Source organism: Battus philenor, unplaced genomic scaffold (genome assembly GCF_028537555.1).
Source record: "Battus philenor isolate CCGP_79_NKW_IND1 unplaced genomic scaffold, ilBatPhil1.0.hap1 SCAF_21, whole genome shotgun sequence".
NCBI lineage: Eukaryota > Metazoa > Arthropoda > Insecta > Lepidoptera > Papilionidae > Battus > Battus philenor.
Genome location: NW_027181684.1, coordinates 5895020 through 5914337, shown reverse-complemented (window position 1 = coordinate 5914337; position 19318 = coordinate 5895020). Strand labels below are relative to the sequence as shown.

The 19318-nt window shown below is 34.4% G+C and overlaps 2 protein-coding genes across 2 annotated transcripts; both read right to left on the bottom strand.

The window, feature by feature from the left end:
* Nucleotides 1–43: 43 nt before the first annotated feature.
* On the bottom strand, nt 44–5498 carry LOC137923472 (cytochrome P450 6B5-like). Its single transcript, XM_068766731.1, has 5 exons — nt 4166–5498; nt 3587–3754; nt 928–1083; nt 355–515; nt 44–214 (listed from the first exon to the last, which is right to left on the bottom strand). Exons 1-5 carry the CDS (start codon nt 5496–5498, stop codon nt 44–46), a joined length of 1989 nt encoding a protein of 662 aa, XP_068622832.1.
* An 8624-nt stretch (nt 5499–14122) lies between these two features.
* On the bottom strand, nt 14123–16038 carry LOC137923358 (cytochrome P450 6B5-like). Its single transcript, XM_068766585.1, has 2 exons — nt 14706–16038; nt 14123–14292 (listed from the first exon to the last, which is right to left on the bottom strand). The coding sequence occupies exons 1-2, from the start codon at nt 16036–16038 to the stop codon at nt 14123–14125; spliced, it is 1503 nt and encodes a 500-aa protein (XP_068622686.1).
* Nucleotides 16039–19318: the final 3280 nt, after the last annotated feature.

Here is a 19318-nt window from a genome sequence, read left to right as displayed (position 1 = left end):
GCGCCGCTGCCCGCCGCGCTGCCCGCCGCGCTGCCCGACCTGCTCAGCCCGCCGCGCCGCACCTGACTGCGCAGCGCCCAGCGCACACTCCCTCACGCGGACTGACGTGCCGAGGTTGCAGCTTGCCGGAGCGCTTGCTCGCGTGTTCACTCCTATTTAGTTTGTGTCGTGTGTCTCGCGTCGAACCTTCCCCGGGTGTGACGTGCCCGTTCGACTATGTTTTAGAACACGCTGTCCGTTTTGTGGTATAGTTATGTAAGATGGATGAAACTGAGATAACTCTAAAAGCTTATTTTTGTATTTGATAAAAATCGCTGTGTAAAGTTTAAACCGAGGAACGTACCGCCTCGGGACACTCGCGTACTGTCGGATATCATTTTTCTTCCCCGAAATGGTGTCGCGCAGTGAGGAAGTTTCAGTGCTGTCGAGTTCGGGAGATCGACGCGGAGATGTTAGCTTCGTTGAGTTCCGCTTGTCGTTACGCCGCAGGCTTTTCAGCCGATTATTACGCAGCGCTCAAACTTATAACAATTATTTAAACTTTATACGTAAATAAATATGTCTTCACTACATAATGACGTGTATCACTCATGAGCATTTCGACTTGTCCATCACGTTCGGACGTTACTGTAATTGTATGTAATACATAAATGCTTGAGGAAGCAGTTGCTACAAATTCATATCAATTTTGTCCGTAATAGTTTTTAATAGTTCCAATTTTTAAGCTTCTTACTGTAACAAAACGACGTCGCTACCTACGTCTTGTCTTTCTGATCGAGGTCGGTTACCTCGGTAAGAGTTTAGAAGAATTTTTGCAAAGATGTCTACATAAGCTTAGCAAATCAGCAGTGAAGTCGGTACAAGAATTCACTTCCGTCCTAAATCAGTACGCGTCATAGGAATCGAGCCATTTTACGTAACGCGCACCTCCAGTAGTTAATGTATTCACCTTCCCCTGAATTACATTAGCTGGGGCGAGAGCTTTGTACCCACTGCGAGCGGCCCCTCTCGACCTCGCTCGACCTCGCCCGACCTCGCTCGACCATACGCGACCTCGCTCGTTCTCGCGACGCCCGTCACGGTCTGTGTCGACACACCGCAATCTAATCGTCATCCTTATTAGCACTAAGATTATCGATAATACCTAAGAGTTCGAACGTCCCTTACCGAGTAAGGTAGATATTATTGAGATGTTTTATTTTTCGAATCATCACTAGATAATAGAGCGCGAGTCCGGACGGCTCCTGCGAGGAGTGACATTACGCTATCGTTGAGTTTTGTCAATATCGTCTTTTCTAGCACAACAACAATTATTGTTCATTGAACTTTTGTAAATTAACTTTGGAAGTGGTCAATTTTCTACTACTGTGTAAATAATAAGAGCTTAGCGCGATTGAGGCACGTCGCCACACGGCTGCATGCACTGCGGTGGGTGGCGGCGAGTGGCGGCGACGTGCGGCGCTTAGGGCGGGTAGTGTGCGCTCGCAAGTTTAGCTTTCGTCATATGCCATTTCACCGAATAGTTGTGTGACGGTTGTTTTTGATTCATTTTAAAGTATAAAGTGAAATTTTCTAAAGTGCGTGACGATCTAAATGTTGCAAAAGTTTTAAAGAGTCAGTGTATTGTAACTAAAATGGGACGCTTAAAGTTTTGCACATATTTTGCAATAATAATTACGGTTACAGATAATATGGTGATATTTAGATAGTTTTATGGAGGGAGGGCAACATCGCGCAGCGAGTGTTTCGGCGAAATTCCCCATCGCCTGCGCACTCTCTGCCGTCTACTCCCCTCCAGTTCGGTTCCCCGCTATCCGTTCGTTTAGGTTCCCGCGGCAAAAGGTTCAAGTGGCAACTTTTCATCTCGTCGTTTGTACTCGGAACGAGAACCGGGCATCGCGGAAAGGTTTATTTCCAACAGCAGTCAGTTTAATTCGCCGAACACTGCTGGATGAATTCTTAGTTTTCGTGAGTGCAAGTCGGTCGCACAAATAAATTTATATTATATGGAATCTTCCAGCAGCCGCTAATTGTCACCGTATCGGCCGAACCCGCGTTGTCCAAGAGCTTTATTTAGTTATCATATCCGGAAATGAAAGTTGTGTTGGTTTAACCAAACATTTTATCTACTATTAGGCATATTGGCACAAAAAAGTTGTGTTTAATTAAGTTTAGACAATAAGTTATAATATCATTGAATTGTTTATTTGAATATACTTATGAAAAAGTGAGTTCAGTTTGCTGAATGATAGAGGTTCAATTGAGTATTTATTATTATATATATAAATATATATTGTTGAAGTTTGTACAAAATAAATTAAGTAAACGATAAATTATAGAACTTGACTGCTTTAACCTGAAGTTTAATTTTAAAATATTTTTCAACTGGACACGCGAAGAGTAAATAATGTGTTATAAGTGTTTGAAAAAAGGGGTTTCTAATAAAAATCAAAATTGGATGGAACACTTGGATTAACAAGAATTTTTAAATTTGAATGAAGAACAAAATTAAAACCTATTCCTTAATCCATTTCCCTCATTAGAGTTTTAAATATCCCGTATTTGCAAATTAAAATTAGCTGAAGAGCAACAGAGTGTTCGATGTTATGCTAAAATACATAATAACACATAGCAAACATATTCAAATTATTTGTTTTTGTTAATTGTTTAGCATGCAAACAATTACTAAAACGATTCAGTTTTGATTTACAATAATAAGTAGCATACTGTTTCTATTGAACCAAATTTAAAAAATAGACGATATATTAGCATAGATATGTATATTTAGCCGCAATAAGAGATATTCAAAACTTGTAATAATTTTTTTAAAGAGTAATTCCTGAGCTGTAGTGATTGGGAGTATACATATATAATTTGCGGGTAATCTATCATATAGCTCGGCTTGCAAACTATAAGGAAAATAATTATTGAGAATGTTACTCTTAAATGTTCTTTTACATTATAAACGTTGTGTTAAAATATTATAAATAAAGTAAGTACAAAAATTTGCTCTTCCGCATAAGCGCAACCGCAAACGAACGTTTCACGATTTTGGCGCTCTTAGACTAATTATTTAATGTTTGATATTCGTTATTCATACAGATCAAGATCACCGAGATAACTGTACAATGTAAAAAGTCGGTATAAAGGCTAATAGTTCGACACCGGAACAAAGAACCATATCCCCCACGGAGAAGATAACATTCGGGGCGCCTGTCTATACTACGTACTGTCTATGTTTAATAATGTGCAATAACGTTTTGGACAAATAAATAAACGAATTTAAGCAAGGGTGTACTAACAACAATATCAAAAACCTCTTAAAACCACGATTGTTGAGTGCATTGTTTATTTAAAAGCTTTATAAATTCATGTTAAAAGAGACAGAAACATCTCATTCTTTATTTGCTTAAACAATTGCAATACAGATTTTTTCAGTATCTAACATCTTCTTTTAAACTACATAATGCTATTAGTTATAAACTTTGACTGGCACCTGATTATTACTTCAAATTTTTATTTAAAATATTCATGTGGGTCTATAAAAGCGACGGGATAAATTGTTGTTTATATTTTGGTAATATTTAAGAATCTCTTCGTATGAAGATAAGATTAATCCCACCTTCAGGAAACACCACTACCCGCATTGGATCGTAAACAATGTTTACTGGAGTATTTTTTGAAGGTTCCACGCGGAATTTGGACAACAGTTTCACGATGGCCACTTTGCTCTGCAATTTAGCGAATCGCATTCCTGAAACACGATTAGTTTTCATATTAAATATCATGTGTGAAATATATATAATGAAATTTCGACATACAAACTTAGTCTTATATGTAAAATATTGGTTGTAGTTAAGAGATAAAATCTTATATAACTTATGGTTAGCTACTTTTTATATATGTAATTATTGGGCTGAGATGGCATAAGTGAATTTATTTGTACGTCGCAACAGCAGCGAGACCGTCACATGGGTCACGGCACTTGTCGCACCGCCTGCAACGAGGCGAACGATAAACCCATTCACTCAATCGCAAATAATGAAGTAAAAATGCTATTTTTTTCCATGCAGCAGGCAATAAACGCAGTTTTTTCTTATTGTTCGATGCGTTCATTAAATATTAGTTTTCAGTTTTAGTGTTTTATTCGAAGTTGTTTGCTTACCAATACAATTTCTGGGACCCGTTCCGAAGGGCAAATAAGCACATAAATCTCGGTTATTCTCATTTTCGGGACTGAAACGTTCTGGGTCAAACTTGTCTGGGTCGGGATAATATTTAGGGTCGCGATGAAGACCCCAGACGGATACTACAACTGTTTGCCCCTTCTTGACTGTAATATCGGTGTCTGGGAATGTATAATCACATCGAGCTTTACGTAACAATGGATCTCCGATTGCATACTTTCGCAAAGTTTCATCAAATATCCGGTCAGAATAACTAATTTCTTTTAAGGTGTCATATGTTATTTCACCACGATGGCGTTGAAGCACTTCATCGATTTGTGCAATAAGCTTGTTTTGTACTTCAGGATTTTTCGCTAACTCATAGAGCAGATATGTCATTGTAGAGGCACTGGTTTCGTAACCAGCTGTATAAAAAACAAATGCTTGTGCTGCTATAATACTTTCAGATAGTTTAATAGTCTTAAGCCCATCCCCTTCCTGTCTTTTTCCTCCTGTGACTTCTTTCTTCTGTTTTAGTTCTAAAATCAAATCCATAAAATCTTTTCTGTTTGTTGGGACTCCTCCTCTCTGTTTGATCACAGTTTTTACAAGATTATCAAAAAATGTTTTTACACTTGTGGGAAAAAGAGAAATGTTTAGCATTTTTAAAATTCCTGGATACATCATATCTAACTCGCGACTATAATTCGACGTGAATACTAATTTATCTATTTCATTTAATTTCTCAATCATCCGATCATCTAGATCAACTCCGAAGGCACAAGCTGCAATAGTAGACATTGTATATTTCTGAAGAAGAATATGTATAGGTTGTTCTGTTTGTTTTTCACAAATAGACTCAACATACTGTATAAATTGATCACCCCGCTGTATTATTAGATACAGCATGTTCTTCAGTTTCCCAGAAGTAAAAAGCGGTGTGAATTTGTTTCTTAATATTCTCCACCTATCGCCATCGGCGTGGAAAAGATTTACACCCAAACCAGTATCACTGAATTGGACACCTCGGTCGTCGAATAGGTCGAAGTCTTTAATCATAACATGTTTAATAAGATTCGTGTCCCGTAACAACAAACACGGAGTTGTTAATTGAAAAATACCAACCACCTTTTCGTTTGGAAAGGTATCGTAAATTTTTTTCATAGTCATTGCAAGGGGTTCTCTACGAAGTACAGTTTCCTTAAGATTTCCATAAAATGGCAACGGTGTAGGACCAGCGACACCTCTTTTTTTCCAATAATTGAAAGTCCTAGTAAAGTAGTAATATAAAATTCCAAACACAGTAATCACAAACACTAGTAAGTACAACATTTTTCTTTGGTATCCAGTTCTTGTGTGACATGAAATTCGCGGCATCTCCTTTATATAAGCAAGCGATTTTAACTTAATCTACATTCGCGTGTAACGAAATCGACTCAAGTCTAAAGCCATCAGGAAAAAAAGCACAATTTTTTTTTCTGAATTGTCCAGGACTATTTACATAAAATATATTTTACGAAAGCTTGATCTTGCAGCATTTAAATGTGGTTTTTATTTTTAAAATCCGTTCATTAGATTTGAAATTATTTTTGACCAAAAAATGCATCAAAATGGATAAAATTTTATAAAAGATGAAAATCGTACAAAATCAAGAAGAACAAGCTAAATTAAATAAATTTATCAAATTAATATTTTGCATTGCCTAAAGACATTGTTGGGGCGATTTCTCATCGACCTGATTAAATTTTGCTAAAGGTGCTGAGGAAGCCCCTTTTAATTGTTTTCCAATTTGTTGTAATCAGGAGTAATACAATAAAAATTAGTACTACCGAAAAATATTTTTTACATTTAATTGGATTTTTTGTAAATGGATAATAAAGTGTGTGTGTGAAAAATTCTACTACCATTATTTGTTCTTAAAATAAATAAATACAAATGACAGAAATATTTCTGCTCCAAATTTTGTTTTATCGGATGATTATCAATTGAACATACCTTTGAAAACTTGAAAATAATTAAAAAAACCTCTTTATAATATCTTTTCATTAAATATACTCATGTCACTCTATCATGGAAACCCGGTGGTGGAATGGAACTACTGCTGCTAAGGAATTTTTTTTATGTGCAGCCTTTCATTTCTATTTTTTTCGCTATTGTTATTATGTCGTCACTTCTGCTAATTTTAATACCATTTTCTGTAGCTAACATATTAATTCTGTATCTTTTTTTTATCGTGATTGTTGTTTTGCTTTATGTTTTTCCCTTTTTTTAGCTTTATGTTTATGTTTTTTTTTGTTTTATTCCCATCAGAGAGTTGCTTGTGAAAAGAGTCCTGAGATCAAAAGCTTTCTCAGTAGCAATTGTCTTGGGGCCGGTTATAGGTGATAGGTGCTTCTGCGAGTTGACTCTTGAAAATTATAGAATCTAATTACTGTCAAATAAATAAACTACAGGTTAATATCTGAAAATTAAAATCTATTACTTTTTTTTTAAATAATATGTCTCCGCGATTCTTATTTAGAACTCGTTTCTCTCTTTATAGATCCTTAATGAGATAAAATGAAATCAAAGTTAATCCTTTGATTTGTCTCTATTTTACTGGGCATATCATTGACGTGTAAAGCATATCGGATGTACGGCCTTATCATGCGAAGGTGTTAAAGAACCCTCCGTAATTTTTGTCTTCTCACAACACTTATAAGACCCTGTTTGGAGTATGCTACCCAATGGGGATCAACTGGAGTCAGTTCAAAAAAAATTCCTTCGCTCTGTCAATAATCAACTTTTATCTATTATCATTAGCTTATTGTTTATTAGTGTCAATTTTTAAATCACCCGTGACTCAGTTCATTGAAATTGAGTCACGGATGACTTGAATAAAGTTAGCCGTGTCACGATGTAAGAATGACGAATGAATTTATGTTACGATGACCCGACATTCGATGTAATGTTTGCTCAGTTTTCTAAAATATATAATGTCTGGCTATAATGTGTGATAATCATCAAAAAATTGATAGTGATTATTCTGTTGACTTTTGGTTTTTAGATTAATCATTTAGAAAATATTAGTATACACGGTATATTCCATCTTAGTTCATATTCATAACTAGTTATATTTATGATGATAACGGAAAAAATTAGCAAAAAGTAAAATCTGTTATAAGAAACAATTACTGACGGTTAATAATAAAACTTTTTGCCCCATTGCTATTTAAATTGTTAATTTTGAAAATTATTGACATTATCCAAGGTTAGGCCAACGTATATTCGGCAATGATAATAAAAAGCCACTAATTCCATGATTTCTATATCTGAGCATATGTGTCAAGATTAGTTAATAAATAAGGAGGAAAATTTGCACGCAAAGGGTTTTCTGATATGAAGATTGTCTGTAAGAACTTAGGTTCCAATTGTGCGTGTTGGAAAAATACAGATTTTTTAACTGAAGCAAATTAGCGCTTTATTACTTTTAATATAAAGAGGGTTCATTCATAAATAAAACAGATGAAAACACCGTAAAGAATACATTATAATTAAATGACAGCTTATTAGTAAGGTCTTTTTGTAGGATTTTATGAGAGGCGGTAGCGAGTTCCAAAGTTGTATTTTGTGTAAAAATATTTATAACCTGTAAAATACACCCTGGGGCTCCTTTACAAAAAACGTCTCTACCAAATTTTGTGAAGCATTTAAGAATCGGAAACGAGTAAGTAAATGCAAATAATGTGCGTATATGAATATAAAAAAATAAATTACGAATAGAAAAAGTATTTAAAGTAAGATTTCCTTACGTTCAAGTATCATTTAAATTATCCGAATAATTTTTAAGTTTTTTTATATATCCGTGTGTGCACCGTTGACAACAGGTATTTATTTTATAATGCTTAAATTAATATTCCCACAACTAACTTTTTGGTTACATAGCTCTATTGGCTTTAAAATACAGTAGCTTTATCTACGCCCTCGTCATTCTAAAACACCTGAGAAATGCAAACTCTTGTAAACTATTTATTGACAAAATGGACCATTGCACTTAAAATTTCTGTATGGCACTACCGCGGGTCAGCTAGAAGTTTACAAACTCTAATATTTATATCAGGCTTAACAAGTTGATCTGAAATTTTAATGAAAGAAAAGACATCAGCACAATTATTCAAGATTAGATTCCAGACTTATTAGTTATGTAGTTGACTTATTGTAAAATATTGTAAGCTAGTAGTTAGGGTTCACTATTAGTAGTACTATAGTAGGGTATTATATGTATATTTGTCATCAAAGCTCCATTAACTTTAAATATCCCACTTATATTAAAATCCGTAGAACAAACAACCAATGAGTTTGGGCTTACGTAACGTATTGTTGCGTGTTAGGGTAAGGCTCGAATTAAAACGCCACTTGTACTCAAAAGATAAATTTATTTATTTTATTTTTATTTATTGATATTGACTATAACTCTGCAAACTATTTTAGTATTTACGCCACGAACTCTACTTCAACCCACGGTAACGTATCGACTATCACTTCGATGTCGTCCGGTCTTACAATAAGTCTCGGCGGTTTCACTACTATTTACAGTTGCCGGCTAGACCACGCGTTAAAAATTTATAAGCTAATCATCAAGTAAAGTACGGCCCTTCGATGTTAATAAAAATTGTAAAATTGCATTTATACTCTCCGACTTATGATCAGGTACGCTTGATCTTCACGTTGGAATCGCATGAATGTTGCACTATTTCATTAAGGCGAACATTTAGATCTCGAACTTGTAAGCAATAAATTTTTTTGCTTCTAATGGATCTATAATTTTCACTTTGCTTTCTATTAACCCCTTAATACACCCATACATACACCGTTTTACATTCCAGTCAGTTTCCATTCAAATATTTGGCAGACATGTTATTAAAGTATTTCACCACTTAATAAATTTTGATTCACGTTTCAGCGTTGTCTTAGGCAATATCATGGCATAGTCCAGGAAACTATTAATTCAGTTTTTTCTCTATATTTTCTCTAAAATCGTATATCGCGATATCTGAAGCCTGCAATGGATATCTCGACTTTTGATACCAATGATGGCGGAACTATAGCCTCGCTTCTCGGATATTTGCAACGAGTGCACATCCATGTTATCATATAGACATTCCTTAGTTATCGGTAGATATCCCTAAACATCGGTAATTGTAGATGCTATGACAATTAGAGCATGACTTAATTTTAGCCTGTGACACATTATTTGCACTTTTAAAATTTTAATTCTAATTCAGTTTTAGGAAATTCTTTAAAACTTTGCTCGTATGAGAGATGATTTACTTACTGTAAATTTTACAATGTCTGTTGATAATGGCAGACCATAAAAACTGAGACGAGACGGAATTCAGTGTTTTGAGGGCTTTTTTCTTTTAATTTTTAAGAGGCAGTACAGTGTAAAATTCTGTGCACTTCAAGACAAATTATGCGAATTAAACTCCGAACAAAAGAATAACATTACTTACCATGACATGAAGTAATAACTATTAACATGTATTTAATATAACTTCAAATCGAGGAAGTCTTCGAGCACCTCAGAGTCTCGACGGGCACCGCCATACCTTGCTGTACCGTGCGAGACATTCCATATCATAAATTCTGTAGATGGTGACGGAGATGAGCCTGCAGCATTAACCGGTATATGCAGCCATAAGACTTTCAATTAACATCAGCTTGAAACCCCGTGTGCCTTAGCTAGCGCCTTTAGAAATGTAGACAATTCCTCCGATAACAGCGACGTGAGCTGGCAGGCGCCCCGCTGTCGTTGTCATCAAGTCCACATTCAAGAACAGAATAGCAAAAGTATAACTGTTCCTATATATTTAGTTAAATAAATAAAACTACCACAACGTGCAACAAACGTCGCTGAAGGTCATTACTTTGTTTTAAGTTTTGAAGTAAAACGACTACAAAACGCGACATAACATTAAGCGCAATAATATTACATTGTATTATCGTCAGTAGTACGAATACACATCAGATCAGACTAATAATTTAAAAGCAACTTCGCACGTCGAATATATATTTTAGTAGGCGCCTTAACTTAAACCTGAAATAATGAATTTCAGAGCTAGTTATTTTTTCGAGTTGGCATTTTTCGCATTAATCAATTAATTTTTCAACACGACTATAATATTATTGCTTATGTTTATGTATTATCAATTCATATTTTGTATTTTTTAACCTTCGCTCAAAAATCTAAATCTCTGATTATCTGTTATATCATAATTATTAAATATTATATGTACTCTACAAAAATTATTAAATAGTTTTAATTGTTTTAAATTAAATAGAAATTTACTTGAATGTTCATATTGTTCAACCGCGGTGAGTCGGTGAAAGTTGTAAACTTTTATGTTTCTGTCTATATATAATACTACATTTTATTTTTCTAAATTTATTTATGATATTCCCTTATAAATCCCTATTACATTAGCGAGCACAATGGCTGGCTAATATGATTCACAAATCATAAGGTAGGGGCCTTATTAAAAAGCAGCGCGGTGGTACGGGTTAAGCTGTATTGCAGTACGTAGTTGAGTAAGAATTGTCATTGTTACTGTCACCTGCATAATATTAAACTAATAAATGTTCATTCTTTCTTATAACAAATTTTTGATTGGTAAATGATTTATTACAAGAATAACATATGTTATAACATGTATTTTATTTAGTTAACGTATGGCTAAAAAAGCTAAAGGCGTATTCTTTATATTAAAAAAAATTCAAACTCTACTTCTTAGTCATGTATTTGTACTTTATTTAGTAAATTTTAATTAAAACAAACTGAAAGTTTATATTGCTAAACAAAAGAAATAATTTTTACTTGGGTAAACTTTAACGGTCCAGATATTATCAGGAAAAACCTGCTATCTCTGAATTATACTCCTCTGTCGTCGAAAAGATCGTTTATATTGTATAATAAGTCTTTAATCATGACTTGTTTAATGATTTTATTACAGTCATTGCAGCGGGTTCTCTACGAAGTATACTTTCCTTTAGGTTTCCAAAAATTGCTACCGATTTAGAAACAAAAATTCCTTTTTTCTTCCATTAATTAAAAGTCCTAGTAAGGTAGAAATGTAAAATTCCTAACAGAGTTAACACGATCACTATTAAGTACAATATTTATTTCTCTTTGTCGACCAATTATTTAATGACACAAAATTTATGGTAACTCTTTTATGTAGGCAAACGTTTTTTTCATTATTTACACTCGCATGCAATTAAATTGACTTAAGCCTACAACATATACAAAGCATAAAACGCATATTTTCTGAATTTTAAATCTTTTAGCATCAAATTGTTGGTATGAAATAATTTATAATCAAATAAAAATGTTACAAAAGGGTCGTATCCCACAGGGCGTCGTTCTATCTCCTCTTCCCTTTGCTCTATTTATTAAAACAATTTTCCTTAAATTACGTTCTGCCTGCTAACTTTATACAGATGATCTTCGAATTTATTCTCAAGTACCAATGGATAAGATGGCGAAAGCTATTACTGACATAAACTGTCATATGGACAGCATTTGAGAATAGAGCGCGGCCTATGGATTGGCCGTCAATCCTTCTAAAACACAAGCCATTGTAATTGTAGGCAGTAGGATGTTATCAAAACTGAACTTGACGTTACTAGCCTCAGTAGCTTGTAACGGCACAATGCCTCCCTTCAGTGAGACAGTTCAAAACCTTGGCATTCATTTAGATAAACTGCTTTCGTGGGGTCCCCAGATTTGGGAAATAAGCCGTAAACTATTTTCATCGGTTGGGTCTTTGCAACTTTTTAACCACATTTTACCCACAACAACTAAGATTTATTTAGCATAGGCACTCCTTTTTCCCATTCTTGATTATACAGATGTCAGATATTCCTTTCTGAAACCCTATTAAATAAACTTTAGCGCTTCTTAATTCATCTGTATTCGATTCATATTTGGACTGAGAATATATGTCAACAAAAAAAAACATCTCTCCTATCAAAAAAGAAGTAAAAATCGCATAGCATTTACACATTGTCAGGGTAACAAAAGAGGTTTAATACATTTAATTACACTAACCATGCGTCCGAAAAATCGCGTATTTCGCGACAGATATCGTGGACGGCCAGGAGAACCAACAGATCGTTTCTCGATCAACTCCGGCTCTCTACCATCTGCTACAAGCGATTTCTGGGCTCGTTTGGCCACATAGCTTCGAGATAACTAGATAGTCCTGATGGGTTGGTTGTCAAAATAAAATTAGACAGAAAGAGACCATGAGTGTGGGTGCAACCCGAAGAGCGGATTCTGTGCGGGTTCTGATGGGCCTCACAATAACGGAAGTACTCAGAAAAACAGATCATAGATACCTATGGAAGCAACTCGTCCAATAATCGACCAAGGCTCATCAGAAAAAACGCGACCTTCAGCAACAAAGATAAACAACACACAAAAATAACTCTTGTGTTTTTGATCGATTCAATTTTCGCCATTGTCAAATCAAATCAAAAAATTATTATTAGTCTGTAGCTTACCAAAAATGGTAAATTAAAAACGATGTCAGAAGTTAAAATAACACGTGCGACTGCTGTAAGGATCACAAATTTTAAAGTTTTTCTTATAGAGCTGACGACTATAGACGTTTTTGATAATTTTGATGCTGTCGTTAATAATCATCAGATTCGTATCTATACTGTTCTTCAACACAATAGGGGTGTTCTTAAAGTCTACATAATAAACGAAGAAATCAGATTGTTTCCCTTTCTATCCTTCTATGTTCACGTTCACTTTCGAAATCTATTTTGGCAAATGCTGGCCATGATCAAGTTCTGAGATTGATTGCTCAGAGCGTGGAGTGTTTTGGTGGAGTATGCTTGGTACTGAACATAACATCGAGGGACCAACACACTGTCAAAACGATAAAGAAACCAACACATAAGTGTGAGTAAATATGAACAAAGACCGGGAAATATCTTGTATCCAACATCTATTATAGTCTCTATAGACAGAAAAAGTAACGTATAGACTGTAGAAACAGAATTTTAAAATTCTTTTTTTGGATCAACTTAGGAAAAAACTAGGTGATGTATTAGCATATATATGCACATGTGGCCGCAGTTAAGCATATTCGAAACTTGTAATAAATTTTATGGTATTATACTTCTTAACCTATAAAGATTGGCAATATATACACTTTACCGTTCGTTATTATCATTTGGTTGGTTAACTATAAAGAAATTTTTTTAAGAGTGTTAATTCTTTATTATTCGTCAACATTATTATAATAACATAAATACTTACCTAAAGTACAAAAAATTGATATTTGGAACAGCACAGGCGCAACGGCAAACGGACATTTCACGATTTTGACGCTCTACGAATAATTATTTATTATTCGATATTAACTTTTATTATACAGATTCAGATTACCGAGATAACTGTACAATGTAAACATAAAAGTGGGCTAAAAGGCTAGTAATTTGACACCAAAACAAAAATCCAGATCCCCACGGAGAAGATGACATTCGTGTAGGCGCGCGCCAGAGGTACGACAGTCGCGCATATGTTTTAAATTATTTTATAGGGACTCTATGTACTATCTATGTTTATTTATGTGCAATAACGTTTTAGATAAATAGTTGAACGAGTTCAAACATGGGTGTACTAATAACAATATCAAAAACCTTTTAAAACCACATTTGTTGTGTGCATTGTTTATTTATAAACTTTATACATTCATATTTAAAAAGACTTAAATAGTCTTTATTTGCTTTAACTATTGCAACGAGTTGTTTTCAGTACCTGACATCATCTTTTAAACGACACAATGTATTAAAACTACTTAACTGCTTAACATCCCAGTTAAAACGTAAAATTTTTATTGTTGTTTATATTCCTGTGGTTTCAGAATGATTTTTTATAAAGTAAAAAGAACAAAAGGCAAGTAGATTTAAGAACCTCTTCGAATGAATTTGAGATAAATCCCACCTTCAGGAAACACTACAACCCGCATGGGATCGAAAGTAATGTTTACTGGAGTATTTTTTGAAGATTCCACGCGGAACTTGGACAACAGTTTCACGATGGCTACTTTGCTCTCCAATTTAGCGAACCGCATTCCTGAAACACGATTAGTTTTCACATTAAATATCATGTATGAAATATACATAATGAAATATCGACGTACAAACTTTAGTCATATATGCAAAACATCGGCTGCGGTTAAGAGATAAAATCTTATATAACTTATACTTTTTTATAAATATAATTATTTCACTGAGAGTACTAGCTGCCATAAATGAATTTATTTGTACATCACAACAGCAGTGAGACCGTCACATGGGTCATGGCACTTGTCGCACCGCCTGCAACGAGGCGAACGATAAACCCACTCACTCAATCGCAAATAATGAAGTAAAAATGCTAATTTTTGCCGTACAGCAGGCAATAAACGCAGTTTTTTCTTATTGTTCGATGCGTTCATTAAATATTACTTTTCAGTTTTAGTGTTTCATTCGAAGTTCTTTGCTTACCAATACAATTTCTGGGACCCGTTCCGAAGGGCAAATAAGCACACAAATCTCGGTTGTTCTCATTTTCGGGACTGAAACGTTCTGGGTCAAACTTGTCTGGGTCGGGATAATATTTAGGGTCGCGATGAAGACCCCAGACGGATACTACAACTGTTTGCCCCTTCTTGACTGTAATATCGGTGTCTGGGAATGTATAATCACAACGAGCTTTACGTACCAAAGGATCTGCTATTGCATACTTTCGCAAAGTTTCATCAAATATTCGGTCAGAATAACTAATTTCTTTTAAGGTTTCATATGTTATTTCACCACGATGGCGTTGAAGCACTTCATCGATTTGTGCAATAAGCTTGTTTTGTACTTTAGGATTTTTGGCTAACTCATAGAGCAGATATGTCATTGTAGAGGCACTGGTTTCATAACCAGCTGCGTAAAAAACAAATGCTTGTGCTGCTATAACACTTTCAGTTAGTTCAATAGTCTTTTCCTCATCCCCTCCTTGTCTTTTCCCCCCTGTGACTTCTTTCTTCTGTCTTAGTTCTAAAATCAAATCCATAAAATCTTTTCTGTCTGTCGGGACTCCTCCTCTCTGTTTGATTACAGTTTTTACAAGATTATCAAAAAATGTTTTTACACTTGTGGGAAAGAGGGAAATGTTTAGCTTTTTTAAAATTCCTGGATACATCATATCTAACTCGCCACTATAATTCAGCGTGAACATCAATTTATCCATTTCATTTAATCTCTCAATCGTCTGATCATCTAGATCAACTCCGAAGGCACAAGCTGCAATGGTAGACATTGTATATTTCTGAAGAAGAATATGTATAGGTTGTTCTGTTTGCTTTTCACAAAGAGACTCAACATACTGTATAAATTGATCACCCCGCTGTATTATTAGATACAGCATGTTCTTCAGTTTCCCAGAAGTAAAAAGCGGTGTGAATTTGTTTCTTAATATTCTCCACCTATCGCCATCGGCGTGAAAAAGATTTACACCCAAACCAGTATCACTGAATTGGATACCTCGATCGTCGAATAGGTCGAAGTCTTTAATCATAACATGTTTAATAAGATTCGTGTCCCGTAACAACAAACACGGAGTTGTTAATCGAAAAATACCAACCACCTTTTCGTTTGAAAAGGTATCGTAAATTTTTTTCATAGTCATCGCAATGGGTTCTCTACGAAGTACAGTTTCCTTAAGATTTCCATAAAATGGCAACGGTTTAGGACCAACGATACCTCTTTTTTTCCAATAATTGAAAGTTCTAGTAAAGTAGTAATATAAAATTCCAAACACAGTAATGACAAACACTAGTAAGTAGAACATTTTTCTATGGTATCCAGTTCTTGTGTGACATGAAATTCGCGGCATCTCCTTTATATATGCAAGCGATTTCATCTTTACACACGCGTGCATCTAAATAGACACATGCCTAAAAATATCCTACATATTTTTTTCCTGAATTGGCTAGGATATGTATATAAAAATATGTTTTCTGAAAGCGTGATCAAAATGTTATTTTTTAAATTTAAATCCGTTTAGTAAATTTGAGATAGTTTATGACTAATTGAAAATACAACAAATGGGATGTAAACTCTAATAAAAAATGAAAATCTAATAAAAATTACAAGCTAAATGAAATAAGTTTATCAAATTTAATTTTTCTATTGCGTCATATTTAATACTTTCTATTGCCTCCTCTAGCTTTAGCGACTTCTCGGACCTGATTAATTTTGGCTAAAGGTGCTGAGGAAGCTCTTTCCGCACCTTTCCAATCAAGCGATGTTGTCCTTATTAAGCGTAATAATAGCGTAGTAATTAGTATTACAAATAATTTCTCAACTTTTACCATTGCATAGATTTTCTATAAATTTACATTTATATGTCACATAAATCATCCATTAGCGTTTGTATACTACTAACTGACTCGCAGTAGTGCCCAACCATTGTTTACTCGGAAAACGATGACGTCTTTATCGTTTCATTTATTTCAAACGTTTTTAAACTTACGAAACCTTCGTAAATTTTTAAGGTGTCATTTCTGAATAAAGGTATATTAAACGTATATTTTAAAATTTTCAAGTCGAACATGGATTTTCTTGCCTATCTACATACTTTCGTTAAAATAATTATCTATCATTATGTATATTATATAATCAGTAACAGGAAAGGTACAGAAATCTTAAGTGCAATGATCCGTTTTGTCAATAAAATATTTACAAGTGTTTGTGTTTCTCAGGTATTTTACGATGTCGAGACCAAAGATGCAGCTCCTTTATTTAAGAGCTAACAGGATTATGCAATTAATATGCCAGCAACTAAAAAGTTAGTTGCTGGCATATTAATATTAAAGTATGTCAGAAAAATAAACAAGAACGGCCTAGACACATCAAAATTTCGAATAAACTATTAAATTAAAACCTCTTGTTTAGTGTGCACACACGGATATGTAAAACTTCAAAAACATTCTAGTAATGTGAATAAACTTAAAGAAGATTTTGCTAATGGATATTTTTTCTACGTATAATTTATTATTTGATTCGTACGCGCACGTTATGTGAATTTACTTTTTTCCGATTCTTAAATACTTTACTCAATTAGCAAAGGCTTTATTTGTAACGTAGTAGGGTGTATTTTATAGGTCTAAATATTTTTACACAAAATACAACTCTGGAACTCCCTGCCGCTGATAAAATCCTACAAAAATACTAAAAGGCTGGAGTCATTTAACTTATATCTACTTTTTTCCTGATGTTTTCATTTATTTTATTTATAAATGGACCTTTTTATATTTAAGAGTAATATAGCGAACATATTTGCGCCACAGTTCAAATGTGAGTATTATACCAACACGCAAAAATCTAACCTAAGTTATTCATACAACCTCCGCATTCTCAGAGAACCTTTTACGTGCAAGTGTTCCTCCTTTTTTATGTCTTTTCATTCTAACCCTGTAAAGTAATATATACCAACTCTTTATCTTCGGGCATGTTGTCTACAATCTCGAAAAAGCGTCGAATAGTCGCTATTGTCAAAAAATTAGTGACCAATTTTTGTTTTGTTTTATTTATGAATGAACCTTTTTGTATTAAAAGTAATAAAGCGCTAATTTGCTTCAGTTCAAACGTTTGCATTTTTCCAACACGCACAATTCAAACCTAAGTTATTACAGACAATCTCCATATTATCAGAAAACCCTTTGCGTGCAAATTTTCCTCCTTATTTATTAAGAACGCATATTAAGAAAAAACGTTAGAGAATTTTCGTCTTTTCTTTTTAGTTCTGTAAAGTAATATTTACCAAGTCATTATCTTCCGGCATGTTGTCTACAGTCTCTAAAAAGCCTCGAATAGTCGCTATTGTCAAGAAATTAGTGACCAATTTTTGTTCTGTCCTCCTATGCTAAAATATTCAAGTCTGCAGTTCACTTGTCATACCAAGTCGCTGCTTCCACCCGATCAAAATGACTTTCAATCCGAAAAGACTACATTAACTAATCTTTGCACATATGCTACAGGTAAATAAATCATCGAGTTAGTGGATTCTTATCATCATTGCCGTATAAACGTTAGCCTAACGTTAGGTAACGTTAATAATTTTCAAAATTAATAATTTACACATTGGCACATTTAATAAGTTTTACAATAATATACAAAAAAGTACAATGGGCGGTCCCATCACACAAGACAATCTCTTACAGACAACCATAGTATGGAAAAGGTAAAAGTACTAGTAATGGGTAGTTTACGTGTACAAAAATATATAAGCATCCGGATTCTGTATTAACTAGAGTAGTGGTAGTGCTGTGTGTGACCTGGTCGAAAGCCGAAATGAATGGGATTAAGGAGATTATTTTTAGACAGGAATTTACAGAGTTGAGTATGGACTAAACGTTATAAGACCTGGGATAGAAATGGCGAGATTGATATAGGTCGAAAGTCCGACAGGGTAGACGGGTTAGATTTTTTAGGTATGGGAGTGATTTGAGCATTTTTCCAAATTACTGGGAAGGTCTCACTATTGATAGAGAAATTAGGGATATGGCAAATAATTGGTGAGATTATGTCGAGTATGGGGAGGATCATTTTGCGACCGACGCAGTCATTTCCAACTGTGTTTGAAGAAATTGACATAATGCTTTTCATAACATCACATTTAGCAAACGGTTCGAAAGTAAAGAGCTAACAGCGGGGAAAGCTACGGTTAGACAAATACCTAAGAGTATTTTCTTTCAATGCGTCACGAAATATGGATAAGGCAAAGAAATGATTATTAAGAGAGTTTAAGTCTATATTTCTCGGAAAAGAGTTCTGTTTTGATTTACCTATTCCTAATGACTTTAGAAATTTCCAGACCCTGGCTGATATTCAAGTGATTTATGAATATAACTGCGTTGTGCATACCTACATACTTTCCCGCAGTGATTCCTAATTGCGGTGTACCTTTCCCAATTAGCAAAAGTTGGGCGGCATTTGTATCTAGATTTTGCAGTGGCCTTTTTAGCTGATAAACATTTATTGTCGCTAGTGAGTCAAGGCGAAGAAAGATGTTTTAGTTTGATCGACCGAAAAGGAGCGTGAAAGTCATAAAGTTCGATCAGCTTATT